This window comes from Saxophila tyrrhenica, assembly GCF_035928015.1.
Source record: "Saxophila tyrrhenica strain CCFEE 5935 chromosome Unknown scaffold_7, whole genome shotgun sequence".
Taxonomy (NCBI): domain Eukaryota; kingdom Fungi; phylum Ascomycota; class Dothideomycetes; order Mycosphaerellales; family Extremaceae; genus Saxophila; species Saxophila tyrrhenica.
The window spans coordinates 1,205,752-1,222,785 of NW_027041739.1; the positions used below are offsets into that span (position 1 = coordinate 1,205,752).

Below are 17,034 nucleotides of genomic sequence, written 5' to 3' on the forward strand. Positions count from 1 at the left end.
TCGACCAACGTGCGGCTCTGACATAAGGCAAGCGGCCGCGACAGGCCGGATGGCGTTCTGGAACAGCGCTCGAGGCGCCACACGCATCTCTTGTGGTGTGCTTTGTACCGGCGACGCCATGGTTGGAGATCATCGTCGCCGCCGTCGTCGCTTGCACGATCAAGGCCCCTTCGGCAGAGGAGCATTCTGTCACGGTCAATGTGTGTTGTCCAGACAGGAAGAATGAAATGAGATGAAAAAGAAAGCACGAGCAGAGCGCCAATGATGCACAAGCCACACGGATGGCTGCTGCTGATCGACAGAGAGAGAGAGAGAGCCTTTGACCTCTTCCGCGGCGTCCAACCACACCTACGCCGCCGAAGCTTCTCCCACACAGGTTCCCGTCTCCTCTCCGACCTCATCCACTCCCTTCCGCTGCAGCCTTTGTCACTACTGCTTCACGTGCGCTGCTTCGTTGTCACTCCTTGCTCTCCTTGCCTCTTCGGAAGCCCTGCCCCATCCTTCTCCGATCCCTCCGACAGATTGTATCATTCGCGTTTCGCCAATAGAGTTTGAGCAGCATGATGATGTCGCAAACTTGTTTCCCATGAGTCGCTGGTGAACATACAATGCGCGCATTCCCCTTGAGCCTCGACAACACCATCTACCGAGTCTCAATTTGCATCTGAAGCTGCCTCGAGCGCCAGTGATGCCCAATATGTTCTCACGGCGGCGAGGTAGCTCCGCCAATCCGGTACAGAGCAACAACACCTCTCAGCTTACGTGTATGACACAGCACACTAACAGTCAGCAGCCGATCGATCGGAACACCTCTACGAACGCAACCACCGCAGCCGCCCAGGCCTTCCTCCAAAAGTCCACATCGACCGCCTCCCTTTCCTCGGCCGCCGCAGCGGCAGCACTTCGATCACAGACCGCATCGCCAGAGTCAGTTGCAGACCTACAAACGAAGCGCATGGTTCGGCGGAACTCAGCGTCTTCCACCGGCAGCGGCGCTGGCAGTCGCGGTGGTGTGACCCGGGGCGGCCTTCAGCGGACGAACAGCGGCGGGTCTATGACAGAGCGCACGTTCCGGAGTCCATCACCTGGACGCACAAATGGCACCATGTCACCGAGATCGCCATCTCCTACCGCGCCGCCTGTGCCCGCTTTACCCACCACTGTTCACAAAAGAGCTTCGAGTATGGAGCCGCCGCAGCGCGTAATGTCGCCTACACCGCAAAGTGGGAAAAGAGGTGGAAGCGTGGACCGGGCGAGGGCCCCAGTGTCTGTCAACACGCGGCCAACACAGCAGCTGACCAACGTGGCTGAAGCCGAGGGAGAGTCTCCGACAAGTCTGTCGCGTAACTTCTCCCGGCCAATGTCTCCCTCAGCTGGCTCTACAGCCACCAAGAAGTACACACACAAGGCAGGGCCATGGTTTACCGGAGGCGCGACTCCCTCGCGACCCACCACGTCAGAGGGGCTATCGAATCGTAGGTCTGCGCCATCACCAGTTGGTACCTACAATTCGGACGAGGCGGATTCGGTCATGGTGTACGACCCCAATACACGGTCGTTCGTTCAAAGATACAAGCCCAAGCCCCAAGACCCTTCACCGACTTCGCCTCCTACCTCGTCGAAGCCAGCGCAAGTGTGGGACCCAAACACGCGCTCGATGGTTTCAGCTTCTGCAGCTCCGCCAGTTCCCGAGCGAGAAGAACCATCGCATCCACCACCGGCACCGGTGGTCAAGAAGGCGCGTCCCGTGCCGGCTCCACTCAACACAGAGATCGAGCCACCACCTCGCAACCCAGCTCGACTTTCTCCCGACGCCTCGAGCCCGCGGTCACCTAGGGCAGCAGGCACTCTTCAGAAGCAGCCTTCTGTGGTCAGAGAAGACCCAGAGGCCGAGGCGCAGGCGGAAGATTTGATTGAGACAGCGAAGCGCGTCGGCGCTGCTCCTGTAGTATCGACGCCATCTTCTGCTCCCCCCAAGGTCTACCATCGAACCACTACACCGCACCAGCGAGCTACTAGCTTAGATGTACCGAGGACGACTGGCAGCAGTGGACGTGGTAGGAATACGTCGGCGAGTCCACAGCGATCGGCTCACTTCTCAGCCACACCAGTGTCAGAGTACGAAAGGCATGAGCCGCCACCAAGAGACATATCTCCGGCTAAGTCTGCATTGAAACACTCGCCATCCTCATCGGTCCGCACAGCCTCTCCAACCGCTGTCTTCTCTCCATCAACAGCAGCCGGCCCACCGAGCGAGACCTCTGAGGACACCCAGTCACACGATGGCTTGAGCAACTTCAAAAAGAAGAAGAGCGTTCGTGTGAGCTTTGACGAGCAGCCGAAGGAGATCGACTCGACCACTGTGACTCCAGCGCCTGTGCGTAACTTCGACGACGAGAACGACGACTTCAACAAGCCGAGGCCTGCTCTGCCGTCTTTTGGTAGCGTTCGGAAGAATCGTTCGCCTGAGGTAGCAGAGAAGGTTACCGAGATGCCTCCAGAACGCCACGAAGCGAGCAGTGATCTTGCGATTGGTGGCATACTGCGCAACAATCAGAATCAAGACCCACTGCCACCAGAAGTGACTTCCAAGGAGGCTTCTGGGTATGTCAGCGATGAGAGCAGTGATGGTGAGGTGCCTGCTGTGGCGAGCGCTGCAGCACCTGAGCCTGCAACTGCTGGCGCTGGGCAGGACGACGATGCAGGCGGGACGAAGGTCAAGGACTTCGCACAGACTGCAGAGGCCCAGCAGACACCGAGAGAGAGTTTGGATGTGCCGGAGATTGCACTGCAGCCGCCTACACCTGGCATCGACGACGAGACAAAGCGCCAACTTGGTGAGACGGAAGAAGACTTCACGCCTCGCCCTGAGCAGCGCAACTCCATGGAGAACATCAACATCCCTGGTGGCTGGGGTGATGAGTTTGAGAGCGATGATAAGAGCGTCGGCGACCAAGCTCCTGCTCAACCGGCTCCTGTGGCTGAGGGTCCTGCCACACCCGCACGAAGTGCATCTACCGAAGACTCAGCTGCCACCCAGACGGTGACGCCGATAGAAACACCAGCGATGCATGCTTCGCCACAGACTCTCAGCGACATCAACGAGGACAGCGATGATACCGACGAAGCTGAATTCAGCGACGCCGTGGAAGACCCGTCGGATCTCGAAGATAATGGCGGGTTTGCCAGTCTAGATGCCATTGTGGAGTCGCCGATGGTCACGTCTCCATCCATCGACACGAGAACGAGTGCATCCGCCGCCGACGACGTTCCGGAGAGCCCTTCTACCAAGCCGGCTGCCAGAGCGGCCGAGCGAGCCGAAGCCAAAGAGACTGCTCCCGGGAACTGGGACGAGGCTACGTCGTACTGGTCGCAGCTAACCAAGGAGAAGAGACAGCAGATTGAGCGCCAGCACATGTCCTCGGATGACGAGGCAACGCCGCCGCCAGCGCGCAAGAAGGCTGTTGCTGTGAAGACTGGACCTACTGGATCTGCCGCTGCTGCGCCAAGGCCGAAGCCCGTGGGTATCTTGAAGCAACCTTCTCAATCTCAGCCCGTGCCAAAGCAGGCTCCATCGCAACCAAGTCAGGCGCAGACCACAATGCGGAAATCTATGAGATCTCAGCAACCCCAGGCTGCGACTGACGACAGTGTACATCTGCGGAGCTCAATGCGTTCGACGACTGGAAGCATGACTTCTCGACCACGGCAGCAAGCTCTTGTGGCAAGACCACAGTCTGCTTACGTTGAGCCCCGTGGTACTCTGCAAAAGAAGAGCATGCGGCCAGTATCATCTACTGGCGTGCCAGACTCCTCCAGCACTCCCAACCAGGGCTCATCGTACCCTACGTTGCCAGCGAAGAGAAACACTGTGCAGGGCAAGCCGGAAGCGCCCCAGGTCAGTCAAAGATTGCAGCGGGAGTTGACGAACGACTCGGATTCCGAAAGCAGCTTCAAGAAGAAGAGGAAGGGTGCTGCAGGAGCAACCGGCGTCGATCCATCTGGGCGCTACGCAATGCGACGCAGTATGCGTTCCGGCTCCATCGACTCGCAGCCCAGCGTCATGAGCGCTGCGGAGCCCAGGAGGCCCACTTCACCGACCAATGGACCAGCGCGCAACAGGGCCTTCAGTCTACGGTCTCTGTCGCCCAATGGATCATTCTTCGGACGAAACAGGATGGAGCCTGCCAAAGGTGTGGACGCTGGACCGAGGACGACTTTGCGTGCTCAGCCAGCTTCGAAAGCGCCGCCAGCTAGGACGACTTTGCGATCTACGCCTGCACCGGCGCCTACGATGCGTGCTCAACCTGCTTCCAAGCCGGCTGCTAGCTCGGCTCCTAAATCGCGCTTCAAGTCTCGATTTGCGGACTCTGATGATTCGGATGATGCCAGACCAGCTCGGACCTTCAAGAGTCGCTTTGCGAATTCTGATGATTCGGATGATGAGCCTGCTCCTTTAAGACCTGTTCGTGGCATCCCGCGCAAGCAAAACCAGGATGACGGCGACTCCACGGATCTGGAAGAGGAGGACACAGTCCCGAAAATGGCGACGGAGAAGCGGCAGAAGATGGCTACGCCGATGGTGCCTGATCCTACCGATGTCGAAAAGGCGATGGCGGCTGCGCGGCGCAATCTTGGTGTCAGTGAGAAGACGGCTGAGCAGGACAACCGTGAGGGTGATGCACTACGGAAGGGCACGTTGCGGTCAACGGCGGCAGATGAGCCAGCTTCCACTCCTGCTACCCCATCAGAGCAGCCGGAGCTGAAGAAGCGTGGTTTCATGAACAGCATCCTACGCCGCAACCGCGCCAGCTCTTCGTCGGTGCAGCGATTCAGCCAAACCAGCGTGCCACCCTCGCCAGGTCCAGCCACTCCTCAAGCAGCGAACACCCCCACGGTGCAGCCTGCCACCCCGGCCAGTCCATCGCCCGGCAAGCTCGTCCGCCGCAGCTCCGCTCAACCTCAACAACCCCAGCTCAAACGCGGCGACTCCACCTTCTCCAACGCCACCGCACCCATCTCTTCCCGCGCAGAGGACTCCAACAGCGCCAACTGGCCCCTCCCCCCACCAATCCCGTCCAACGAAGACGACGGTGTCAACCGCGCCACCACCGACGCCGCACGCCCCAGCACTAGCGACGGCGTCTCACAGGAAGCCATCAAGCTCGCGCAAAGCATGCGTCCGGACCTCGCGCCTAGGAGCAAGAGCGGACAGCAGCTGAGCAGCAGCAGTTTCAGGGAAGAAAGGGCTGAGAGGAGGAGTGTGAGGATCCAGGCTGGAGAGGAAGGGAGCGAGCCCGGGGAAAGGCCGAAGGATCGGCAGCCAGGGGAGATTTATAGTCGACGGACTGGGAAAAAGAAGAAGTTTGGGATGCTGAGGAGGGCTTTTGGGATTAATGATTAGATTTGAGCAGGGGGAGGGAGGGTTGTAATGTTGGGGCTAGAGCGGAGGGGGTTGGAAGTGGTGTTTTGATTGAGTGTTGATACCCATTGTGGCGCAGACGCCGACTTCTTTTTGCTAGCTTGTTGTAGGATGAGAGGGCAAAGTAATATCAGTACACATGGTCGCAGTGCCGACGAGATCAGTTCTAGGATTCTCAATCAACCGTGGCTGCTGAGATATGTACCTGAGCTCGATGAGCAAGCGATACCGGATAGCCGACCCCTCGCAGCAAGCATAAAGTCAAATAACAACATCTTGCCTTGATCAACTCTCCTGCCGGTCATATGCGAACAGCGCATCAAAAGAGGAGCGGCCAACCCAATGCCTTCACCAAACGGCCTGCCGGACTTGCCATTACCCTCAGGCATCACAGAAAACTACATCGACTGCACCCCCTCCTGCGGCCTCAACTTCCACATCCTCAAAGCCGGACAACCAGGCAAACCTCTCATCCTCTTCTGCCATGGCTTTCCCGAACTCGCCTTCTCCTGGCGCAAAATCCTGCCTTCCGTAGCAGCAACGGGATACTTTTGCGTGGCGATGGACCAACGTGGCTACGGCCGCACGACGGGGTGGGAGAACAGACCGTTCCATGAAGTTGACCTGAACGAGTATACGATGACGAATCTGGTGCGGGATCTGATATGTCTGGTCTATCGGCTTGGATACACCGAAGTCAAGTGTATTGTTGGACATGATTTTGGTGCTGTCTCCTCCGCCATGACGGCGTTGATGAGACCGGATATTTTCAAATCGACGATTCAGATGAGCCATCCGCATCATCAACCTCCGCAGCCGGTTTTTGGTGACGAAGTGCCGAAGAAGAAAGTGGATATTCAAGCTGAGCTGGCGAAACTGGATCCGCCAAGGAAGCATTATAAGTGGTATAATTGCACGGCGACTGCTGCTGGGGATTGGGATAACCCGCCGCAGGGTTTGGAGGAGTATTTGAGAGGGTATTTTCATTTGAAGTCTGCGGAATGGGATAAAAATGCTCCGCATCCGTTGAAGGAGTGGAGTGCGGAGGAGTTGGCGGTGATGCCGGAGTATTATATCATGAAGAAGGACGACACGTTCCCGGAGAGCGTAGCGAAGACTATGCGTGGCGAAGATGCGAGCAAGACAGAGCGCTGGCTATTCCCCGAAGCACTGCAGGTCTACTGTAACGAATGGAGCCGCACAGGTTTCCAAAGCGCGCTGAACTGGTATCGCGCGCAGACGGAGTCGTCGGAGCAGGCGGCGAAGGATATGTTTATGTTTGCTGGCAAGAGGATCGAAGTGCCTTGTGCTTTTGTCAGCGGCAAGCAGGATTGGGGCAACTATCAGCAGCCGGGGGCTTTTGAGGCGTATGAGGATGAGCGGTGCGTGAGGCCGGGGTGTTTTCGCGGGGCGAGGTTGATTGAAGGGGCGGGACATTGGGTGCAGCAGGAGCAGCCGGAGGAGGTTGTGGAGGAGGTGCTTGGGTTTCTAGGGAGCTTGTGAGTTGGTATGGTGGTTTTGACACCAGTGAGCCAGAGAGGAAGAGGAGAAGGCTCTATTAGCAGAGCCGCCTGAGGCACGTGGTTCAGCCCTGGTCTCGTGATGTTCTTATGGCGCCGTGTCTCAGCAAAACCGAGCGGTGTTCTTATTGTAGCGCGCGCGAAGTCCTGGTAAGGCTGGCAAGGCGTCAAATTGGATGCCTCTTTTAGCATGAGTTTCGTTAGGCGCCGAATCTTCGGCCAAGACCAGTTGCGATTGGTATGCAATCATGAAACGTAAGAACTTCCATTTACAGCCAGGAGGTCACTCCTACGTTTCATTCAAGGGCCAACTGGTATGTATAGTGCGGTATTGTCTTCCAGTCTTGAGTAGAAGCTCAGAGTTGCCTTTCGAGGTCTTTTTTTGTCGACGGAGTCTTGCTACTGGGGAGGAAGTTGACGACGTGGTCTGGATGCATACTACAAGAGCACGTTCACCTCTTCGGATACCTTACTGGCAACATCGACCTCGATGACAACGTTTCTCGGTCCGGCCGATGCCTTGCACAGGCGTAGTGATGGCTTGCCTTGGGAGACATACAATCTATTGGACAGATTCTGGGACGCCATCAGTGTCCCGATGACAGAGCCAGTCAATAATAGAGACAGCCTGTGCAGTGTCGAGGACCTCAGCTTCCAACATGATCTTCTTCCGACGCCAGAGATCTTCGCCAAAAGCGGCAGTGCTCACATGATCAACATTCGTGCATTCCAGAGGCCTCCGCTCGATCAGCATAGCCAGTTCGACGGCAAGGTTCTGTCGTCGCCTCCCGCGACCTTACCACCCACATCTTTTCGGTACAATGCTCCAAGTATCCGCCTACAGCACCCCGAAGCTGCGCCTGCACTGCGGTCGACAATAAGAACTGCTTCACCCGCTGCTCCGCCACCGACATCTAACAGGACGACCACCAGGCCAACGGTAGCCATACCCAACCGCGACCATCGCCAAAAGTCAGCAGAATCCGGTCCAGCCAGTGCATTGCTCGCCCTCGCCTCGAATTTCCTGGGCAACATTGTCAAGATCGGACAACAACCTCGAACCTCATCTCCTCTCGTCAGCAGGCTCGGGAGGCAGAAAGAGGAGATCCGGATAGTCGACTCAGAAATCCTCATAAAGGTGATCGACGATGAGACCTTCCGTCAAAATCGGGTCAGCTACCCAAGTTCTGCTGGCACCGAAGCAAGTGAGAAGCCGGAATGTCTGACTGCGTTTGAAGGAGACGGTGTGTGGTCGGCTGGTACATCGCACGTCCCGTTGTCGGCCGGGTGTAAAGAAGGCAGTGCACAGGAGATTGATGCGTTGTCGAAGATGAGTTGGGAAAGGCAGTTGATGAGGGCGCAGGAAAGTAGTTTTTCGCAGTCAATGAATTGTACTCTTTAGGAAGCAGTCTGGTTATACAAGTGTTAGAATCTCAGCGTCATCATCTTCATGGTCGGCCATCTCTCCATACATTGCACCATCGTAGTAACACTGTCCAACGACGACGAAAGTCCCGTCCGAGCGTGCTCTGAGGACAACGGGCGTCCCCGAGCCACGAAGGATGGCAACATTGTCTCCCTTCTCCGCCAGGTCCGGCCCTAGCACGGGCCGTCCACTGGCGCAGTATGCTATGCGTCTTTGCTACTGTACTCCACTAAGCTCATGCAGCGTGTGGAGGGTTGCTCCGTTGGGCAGCGCATCAAAGTCTACCTTCTCCGAACTCGTCAACACAGATGCAACATCATCCATCTTCTCATGATGGGGTGGCCCCGAAGGCTTGGATCGCCGTTCGATAAAAGCTGTTCCCAGAATTGAAGGCATCAATAGCTGCCCATTGGACTCCGTCCATCAAGAGAGTACGCAATGTTGCCTTCATGGAGGTATGATCATTCTTCATCGCGCCTCGTTCCCTGAACTCCATCATGAACTTTTCCAAGGTTGACTTCTCCCTTGGCAAGTTCCCAGGATGGGATTGAAAGTCGACCCCGATGCTCTGGGGCATGGTATGCCGAAACAGCAGGCATTCTTGGATGCACAGCAAAGCCTGTGAATGATGCCGACACACTTCCAGCACACTTGCAGGCCCCCTTTCTGACTTCCCGCCCTCGAACATACTCAAGAACGATATGTGGGAGATCGTGCAGGCCGCGCGGCCAATGTCCGTTGAAGGTGCTCGACTGATCAGTCTAGATCTTGGGAAGGATTCCATGGTTTGAACCCGTCGCCGAGCTCTTGCAGGTCGATAGCTGGCATAAGGTTGGATAATGCAGAGATGACGGCTGAGATCCCGGCAAGACCTGAGATGTGGCTTCTGCGCCCGTCATCTGTACGGCTGTGATGCCCTTTCCATAGGGCGGCTTGTCCAGACCGGCCCCGAGGCTGTTCTCTTGGAGGACTGAGAGTTGATGATATCGTCGCCATTCAACTTGGGCCTTCGACGTTTTCTAGAAGACCGGCACAATGCGTCCGTTGAAGCCGACATGAAGTCGATGAGACGGCAGCACGGTCCACGTTGGCTTCAGACCTTATCCGGCCTTTTTGCTCCGATTCTCCTTCCCTCCACTCCATCTCAGCCTTCGCCGCGCCGTGGACAAGGAATTCCTCTCGCCATTATTGAACCTAAATCCAACCTTGGAGCCTGGTTCAGAAAGCAAACGGCCAGGCGCCCATCTATCGACTAGGATAGCCAACGAATAGCAGAGCCCCAACGCTGTACAGCCGGCGCCACCATGCCGGCAGAGTAGCTGGCGGCTAACCACCCGGACCAACGACAGCGGCGCTACGACACCTACTTCGCGTTCGCTCGTCATCCCGCAAAACATCAGCTACGAAGACCGTTGCGATGAACCTCCTCCAGCGAACTCTATGCCTACTTCTGATGCCGCGTCGTATACTCCATGTCATCTTCCAACCACACGCGGCAGCGGTGGCAAAGGACCGATTGGATCCCCCGGGATATGGATCCTTCCCCATGAACACCTGCCCTTAGCTCAACCCAACCAACGCGCGGAGAGCGCTATGCTTGCGCATGTAAGTGGACGCTCTAAATGAAGTGCATGTCTTGAAACGGCTACAAGCTCTCTGCTCGGGCGATCTTTGCTTGATTCCTATTATTGCATGGATAGCTTCGGCGCAGAATGTTACTACATGAATGACCGTGCCGCCAGGTCCAATATATACGGCATGAGAAACTGACATGAGCTCGTGACACCCACCTGAGGGTTACCTGATTGTGCGTCGTACTTCCAAGCGTTTCTTTGGCGGCTTTTTCTTTGCTCCTTTTCTCTTCGTCTCACTTCTAGGCTGTCGGTCGCCGGGCGACATTGACAGCGTACGACTTCTTCCGGTCTGTTGCACTACATCGTACGTGGAGCCCACGATCCTGCAGGATCGTACACCGGACTGGGACGAGGGTGGTTGCTTGTCCACATCACTGGAAGGGGCGGCCACTTTGTTTTCCACCGATACTCAACCATCCATCTTTTGTTATATGGATCAACTACGAGGAACGCAGACCTCGCCTGAACCGAGGACCTCAAACGGAGAAGCGACGGTGCCGCCGTGGGAGAAGCAAGACCTCGCACAAGTCCCACACCTGGTTTCGTCATCGCCCAAGTTGTCTTGTTCGGAGAGGGAAGCACTACCTATACTATGGGCGACACGATCGAATTCTGTTTGCGGCAGACGACTAAGCAGAACCGCACACCCTGCCGGCAGTGCACCATCATCACCACCATTAGGCCACGACCAGAGGATAGCATCAACACTGGTACCGCACTCGTCCGATCCACCTTCCACAATGGCTGCGCGGTCGCCACCGACTCCGAAAGATGACGAGTCATGGCCAAGCACATCGGCATCTCCGTCGGACTCTCCACCCACCAGGCATGCGATCAGTCCTATGGCTGGCACAATGTCGACTCGAGACACCCACGCCCAATCCCTGACACGCACTACTGGAAGTGAGAGCAACGGTGGACACCGCCGCAGCAATTCCACAAGACTTCAACGTTGGAAGTCGGTGATGAAGGACATCTTTGTGCATCATGAGGTCGAGGAGGAAGAATTGGAGAGGATTGAGAAAAGACATTGGACGGACGAGACTTAATGGAGACCTGCCGAAGCCTGGGGACCAGGAGGAAGATTAAGATGCCCGGTAATGACGGCAAAATATCGAGTTGCCGCTGAGTGAAAGAACGCCGATCTTGAGCTGTTACAGCTTACCGCGGACCCTGAGGTCATTTTACCACATCTGAAAGTCGGTCGAACTACAATCCGGCATGCTGTGCCCTGGGCTGAAATCGATTGCTTGGATCAACAATGCATACATTTGTAGAAGCTGTGGGACGCCTACTCGAAGGATGGGAGGATATGTTAGACTTGAATAGCTAACGCAGACACTTTGCACATTCGCCACGAGACACAGAGACAAACGGAATGAAAAACTTGCTGCTTAACGAGAGTTCCACTGTCCCCCGGCTCGCCAATGGCTAGTTCTCTGTCATGTACGTCGATACTCTTTAGCCTCTCGACAAGAGCCCGTACGAGCTCTGGTCCAGGATCATGCCATTTTACCGGTCGAGTCAGCCGCATGTTCCATTGTTACGATGTGGTACATTGGCGCGGTTGCTCACCCTATGCCACCGAGGCAACCCTCCCTGGAACAAGCAGCACACGCTCAGCCCCGAACACATGCTACACCATGGACAGGCGACGTAAAAGGGTGCAACGTCCTCTCGATATGTCCACACTAGAAACCTAGCATGCCCTCAAACGCCTTGCAACACCTACAGCAGCCTGTGAGTACATCTTGCTCGAAGTCTCAAGAGAATTGTCCATACCAGACACGAAAATCTACACCATGTCTCTATCCACCCTTCGCATGGCCGTGATAGCCCTTGCAAGCTCCCTCACTTTCACGGCAGCCCAGGACGACTGGGGCGACTTGGTACCAGAAGGCCAGATTGCCTTGTGTCAATCCCAACAGTGCCTTCTTGGAAGCCCAGTCCCCGGCGGCGCCAGTGCTCCAGATTGCCAGGCGTTGGTCCACAGCGTCCTCGGACCGGGCGGTGATTCGCTCACGGACACTCTCGGCGGGACCTGTGCGAGCGACTACACGACTGAATGGGTTGTCGGATGCGATTCCGCCGGAGAGGTCACGCTGGTCGTCCACGAGGACACGGAGTACTATACTTGCGAGGCTTCGGTGGCTGCGTGTCAGGTTTCGGCGTTAGGTCTGGCTACTGAGTATATTTCGAGGACTCATATATGCCATCCTGGAGCTTGAGGGATAGGTGGTGGCAGGAGTCCAAAACCGCGAGAGGAAGGAAGATGACGCCAGACTGACCACGGAAACATTCTTTAACCGAAGTTGAAGCACGAGAAGTATTTGCTGGGGTTTTGATTCCGACAGACTGTCAATATCATCACAGCGTAGCTCTGCGGTAGCCACAACACTGTTCGTTCGCTCCATTCCACTGTGGAATCTTGACTTCGTACCTCATTTGCTTTCGATGTTGGTATTGATCGGGCCTCTATACGTACCACATGTAAGCCATGGGATGCCCTACGTGAAGCACAGACAACGTGGGGATCTTGAGCTTTCTATATCAGTGCACTAAAGGGGGTATATTGCATTCTGGCACCCATTTTCGCCGCCCAAAACGTAGGAGATTCGTCAGTATTATCGTATCCAGGGATCGGCTGTGCGCCTTGTCGCGCCTCGCCCAGAGCTAGGGTCTGTTCCCAATGAGCGTGTTCATGCTCGATTCCACCATGCTCCGCCTTATCTCCCTGTACGTCTGCCGTGCCTCTGTGGCGGCAATGCCAGTGGTGTTGGTCTCCAGTCCATCCATTGTTGTCGCCAGTCCGACGAACTTGATCGTCTGAACGCAGAGACCTGTGCATTGAGCTCGAAAGCCTTCTCCACCGATTGATGCCCCTGCACACGGAATCCTCTGACGTCTCCTCTGTCCACGTCATAAGCTGTCTTTGGCTAGCATCTCAGTCCTCCTCGGCCCAATGTCGAGGCACGATCCGCTCCAACTCCGCACCATCGTCCTGTTGTGTTACGAACATGTCCTTCATGACGGACTTCCAGCGTTGCACCCTTGTGCTTGAACTTCGACGATGCTCGCTCTGCTGAGGATCTGTATAAGGACGTGCGTTGCGCTTGACACGGGAGTTGTTGCGGCTGGCCATCGTGCCCTCTATTGGCGCCACGGCATTGTTCGGCTGTGCTGAGTTGCAGTCAGGACTGGCAGTAGCGGACCGGGAGTCATTGAACGGCGGTGTTGGAGGGGAGTGGGCAGAGTTTGCTCCGAGTCTAGGTGACTTGTGTATCGCCTCGTCGTATGACGTTGGTGGTGACGGTGGTCCTCTAGCAGTGTCGCTTGGTGGCTGGACGTCACTGCTGGCTCGAAAGCCTGTGGGCGAGCATGTCCGGCTACTGAGCTGTTGTGTACTGGATGACGATTTGGAATGCGCGTTCGAGACAGCATTCGACTGCATGGCCCATAGTGTGGGAAGGGCTTCCCGCTCCGCGCAAGTCAAGCTCGGGGAAGTAGAACCCATGTAAGGCACTTGGGCAAGGCCTTCCTTCTGCCATGGTGGGTTAGGTACGGTCTCGGTGCGCGGCGGATGAGTTGCGTCCTCGCTGATCTTCTGTTGGTTCATCGAGAAGGCTGTGGTCATTCGATGATTACGGGCAAGTGAATGAGTGGAATACAGCTGCGTAGACTGTAGAAGTAGTTGGCCCGACCAGGTTCAACTGAGGCCTGCGAGATGGGGGATTTCTCGTTCGCTTCGTCGGACAATGACCAGAAGAGAGTATGACGCAGCGCCTTGTACTACAACCTTTCTTTCCGAAACACAATGCATACGAAAACAGCCAAGGAAACGGTGACAAGCCACAAAGGTCACACAACATGAGAAGGAAAGAAGGAGATAAGTACCAGACGAGAAGGAGAGAAGTACTGCTCTGCCGCAATCGCGGACAGCATACACATGAGCCGGCGGCACAGCATATGTTGGTAATTCGTACTACCTTTAGCACGCTGCTGCACGCCGGCGATCAAGACGGTAGTGGACCTTGCTCGCGTGCATCCCCCGATACCCCAGAGAGGCCCAAGGTTGTTTCAAGGAATGCAAGCTGTTGGAAAGGCGGATAGACAGGCATATCCAGAGCGACATGGCCTAAACGCTAAGGGCAGATGTTCATGATGTGGTCTTCTCATGCCAAACTAGCCAATCAACCCTCAGCCATGACTGCCGGCGTTGGGCAGATGTTGTTAAGAGCTCTGCGCTTAATCCTGGAGGAACGTTAGCACAATGCAAATGGTGCTTGGTGAGGAATCCAACGGCCTCGCTTGTGCGGGCTGATAGCTTGAGATGAGCGGGCGGTCTTTCCTGGGTCTTGTTTGGTCCGGTTGTGTAGCCGCCGACAGTGCTGTCCACTCTGCTAGGTTGGTAGCGCTGGAGATGCAGTCGTGCTGTCTCTACAATTGGCTCTACGGCAAGAGGATATAGTTCGGCGCTAAATCAGATAACGTGGCCCCCGATGGCGCAAGATGTGCTGTTCGAATACAAGTACAATCTGTCGATGGGGTCATTTCTCGTGTTGCTCTCGCGTCAGAAGCGGAAGCGGAGTTGTGAAGCTGATCACGTGCACAGGACCTGTCTATCAACGAAAACAAGCACGAATTCCCGTCACTTTCTCATTCAGAATAGATATATACCGGCAGCTCTCTTCCAAAAGACCACTACACCCAGGTTGTTGCACACATGGATTCAGCGAAGCTGGACCAGATGGTTGTTCAGGCTTCTCGAAGATGAAGAGCAGAGCTTCCAGCGTCCAACTACTAGCGCTCGAACTCCGGTGCTCCCTAACATAGAAGCTGCAATCGCCCCTCCTGGAATTTCAATCTGCGTATCCAAAATCTATCGGTTGTCGACAGACAGGCGCGTTCATGGTGCCTTAATACCGCAAGGTCGAAGGGCCGGATCGAAGTCGATGCCATGGCATTGAGAGACCACCTCGGAGCGAATCGAAGTTGCATAACGTCATCCCCCAGTCCAGCTCGTTCATATCCAGGAATCATACAGCTGGTCCCTCGCTGAGGCAGCACCCCCGGGCTTCGGCTTCTTCAAACAACTCCTGAGCTCATTAGCTTTCGGCTGCACCGTCGTCACTGGAATACATTTCGCCGCATCATCATGGGAGGCTTCCAAGCGGCGTGAATCTCGATGACCACTGAAGTTGCCCCGCCTGCTTCTGTCGGGCGTAAACGAGCTTTCGAAGTCAACAATGTTTGCTTCATCTGCTATGTCCGTGTCGATGGGCGTGATGGGTGTGGAAGGTTCCGACCATGCAGAATCGACTAGATCATCCAGCAGGCCGGAGGTCAGAGGCTGTTGGATGTCTGTGCCCTGTTGGCCCAAATTGTTCGTTACGGTGAGCGTGCCCCGATGAGAGGGTTGTAATGCGGTCGCAGCTCGTCTTCGCCATGATGGGACGGCCGGTGCGGATGAAAGTGAGGGTAGTACAGGTCGTGGCTTAGGTCCGAGGACAGACGGTGCTGGTCTAAAAAGGCCCATTTGACTGTATCTCGACGGTGGCCTGTACGTGTCCTGGTGACTCCTTGTATGTTTTCGAGGCAGTGCTGAAGCGGTATTTTGGATACCCATGACAGACTGTTCGGCATCGGACGCTGTAAGACGTTCCATCTCTCTGAGTGCCATTTGGAAGTAGTCGTCCGTTTCAAGCTCAGAGGATTGATGGAAAGCCGTTCTTGGTGTGGTGCTGTGGCTTTCGAGGCCCAATATCGGGAAGACCAACGGACTGGTAGCACTGATCTGCTGCATCTCGGGCACGAACGTCTCCTGTAACGTAGTCTCAGGATCTCGCTGACGGGCTCCGTCGTTGTCATCCGCGTTGTCAGGCTCTTCTAGCCGAAAAGCAGCCCAGAAGTCACCTTGGAGGTACTCTGAGCCTCGCTCTGCTCCATCCGTAGCTTTGACAGTCTCTGAAGTTCGGGACGAAGTTGACATGACTCTTCGCCCTGGTGAGAATCTCCCGCTGCCGCTGCCGCCGCCGCCGAATATAGGTGATATTGGACCAGAAATGTGTAGGCGTGTTTCAAGCTGCAAAAGACGCAAGAAGGAAGAACAAAGTAGAGAACTAAGACAACATCAAACACAAGGATGACAAGCCTCAAGCTCGACTTACACAGCAGACAGTTCGCGCATCGATACGCCTCTGAGCTCAATATGGCAGCAGGCCAATAGCGGATCAGACTCATAGCTCATTCGGCGCTTGCGGGCTACATCTCATGCGATACCCGGTCGTCCAAGCAGTCAGACAAGGCTGTTCTGCCAGACTGTGCCGCATACACGCAGCTCGGTGAACGTTTAGGCATCCTCGTTGTACTGGACGGCAGCGAGACGACGTGGCGTAAGACAGAGTGATGTCCTGCTCAGGCGATTGCCACCCACCCTGAGCCATAGAAGCTTTCGACAGGAGAGTGCCATCGTTAATCTGTACGGCGTGGCGACGACGTGGTTGATGTAGCAGCCTTCCATGGCGGATGGAAGAACAGGCGGAAGAGATGCCGTCAAAACTCTGGATCTCCTGATTGGTCGTCTCGTGTCCAGTCAAAGTTCAGAAATCCAGGCCGGAGCGCCTAGCAAGTTGATCTCCACACGACCTGGGCGCTTACAGTCGTGTCCCAACAGGGCAGCTGCTGATCCTCGTGGCCAGCCGGTCGCTCGAATCACGCCCTCTGCACGCAGAATGCACTCCCTGGGACGACCACGCCAATCGCTGCGCGGTATCGTGCCAAGGATGCACTCGGGATGGGACGTGACGGCTGAAAGAGGTCGTCTAACGGACCTATCCTTACCTCTTGTATACTCCCAGAGGACCTGAGTCGACTTCTGAACTCTTGAATCCTCTTCAGCACGACTTGGAAGACCCTAGGAAACCAACGTTGCCTTGAACGCCTCTTGAATCGACCGCTGCGACGTCCCCTCGACAACTGCCTCAGCCCCAACGATCACGAGTCTTCTCCTGAGGGCGCTCGTAGTTCGGGAGA

General features: G+C 55.9%; 5 protein-coding genes across 5 annotated transcripts; 4 read left to right on the top strand and 1 right to left on the bottom strand.

The window, feature by feature from the left end:
* Positions 1 to 697: 697 nt before the first annotated feature.
* LTR77_005204 (uncharacterized protein) lies at positions 698 to 5,404 on the top strand (the record flags this gene model as incomplete). Its single annotated transcript, XM_064802452.1, has 2 exons — positions 698 to 733; positions 794 to 5,404. The coding sequence occupies 2 exons, from the start codon at positions 698 to 700 to the stop codon at positions 5,402 to 5,404; spliced, it is 4,647 nt and encodes a 1,548-aa protein (XP_064659813.1).
* A 360-nt stretch (positions 5,405 to 5,764) lies between these two features.
* On the top strand, positions 5,765 to 6,925 carry LTR77_005205 (uncharacterized protein; the record flags this gene model as incomplete). Its single annotated transcript, XM_064802453.1, has 1 exon — positions 5,765 to 6,925. One exon carries the CDS (start codon positions 5,765 to 5,767, stop codon positions 6,923 to 6,925), a length of 1,161 nt encoding a protein of 386 aa, XP_064659814.1.
* A 615-nt stretch (positions 6,926 to 7,540) lies between these two features.
* On the top strand, positions 7,541 to 8,344 carry LTR77_005206 (uncharacterized protein; the record flags this gene model as incomplete). Its single annotated transcript, XM_064802454.1, has 1 exon — positions 7,541 to 8,344. The coding sequence occupies one exon, from the start codon at positions 7,541 to 7,543 to the stop codon at positions 8,342 to 8,344; it is 804 nt and encodes a 267-aa protein (XP_064659815.1).
* A 3,460-nt stretch (positions 8,345 to 11,804) lies between these two features.
* On the top strand, positions 11,805 to 12,230 carry LTR77_005207 (uncharacterized protein; the record flags this gene model as incomplete). Its single annotated transcript, XM_064802455.1, has 1 exon — positions 11,805 to 12,230. The coding sequence occupies one exon, from the start codon at positions 11,805 to 11,807 to the stop codon at positions 12,228 to 12,230; it is 426 nt and encodes a 141-aa protein (XP_064659816.1).
* Positions 12,231 to 15,025: 2,795 nt separating this feature from the next.
* LTR77_005208 (uncharacterized protein) lies at positions 15,026 to 15,991 on the bottom strand (the record flags this gene model as incomplete). The annotated part of the gene is made up of 1 exon (XM_064802456.1): positions 15,026 to 15,991. The coding sequence occupies one exon, from the start codon at positions 15,989 to 15,991 to the stop codon at positions 15,026 to 15,028; it is 966 nt and encodes a 321-aa protein (XP_064659817.1).
* Positions 15,992 to 17,034: the final 1,043 nt, after the last annotated feature.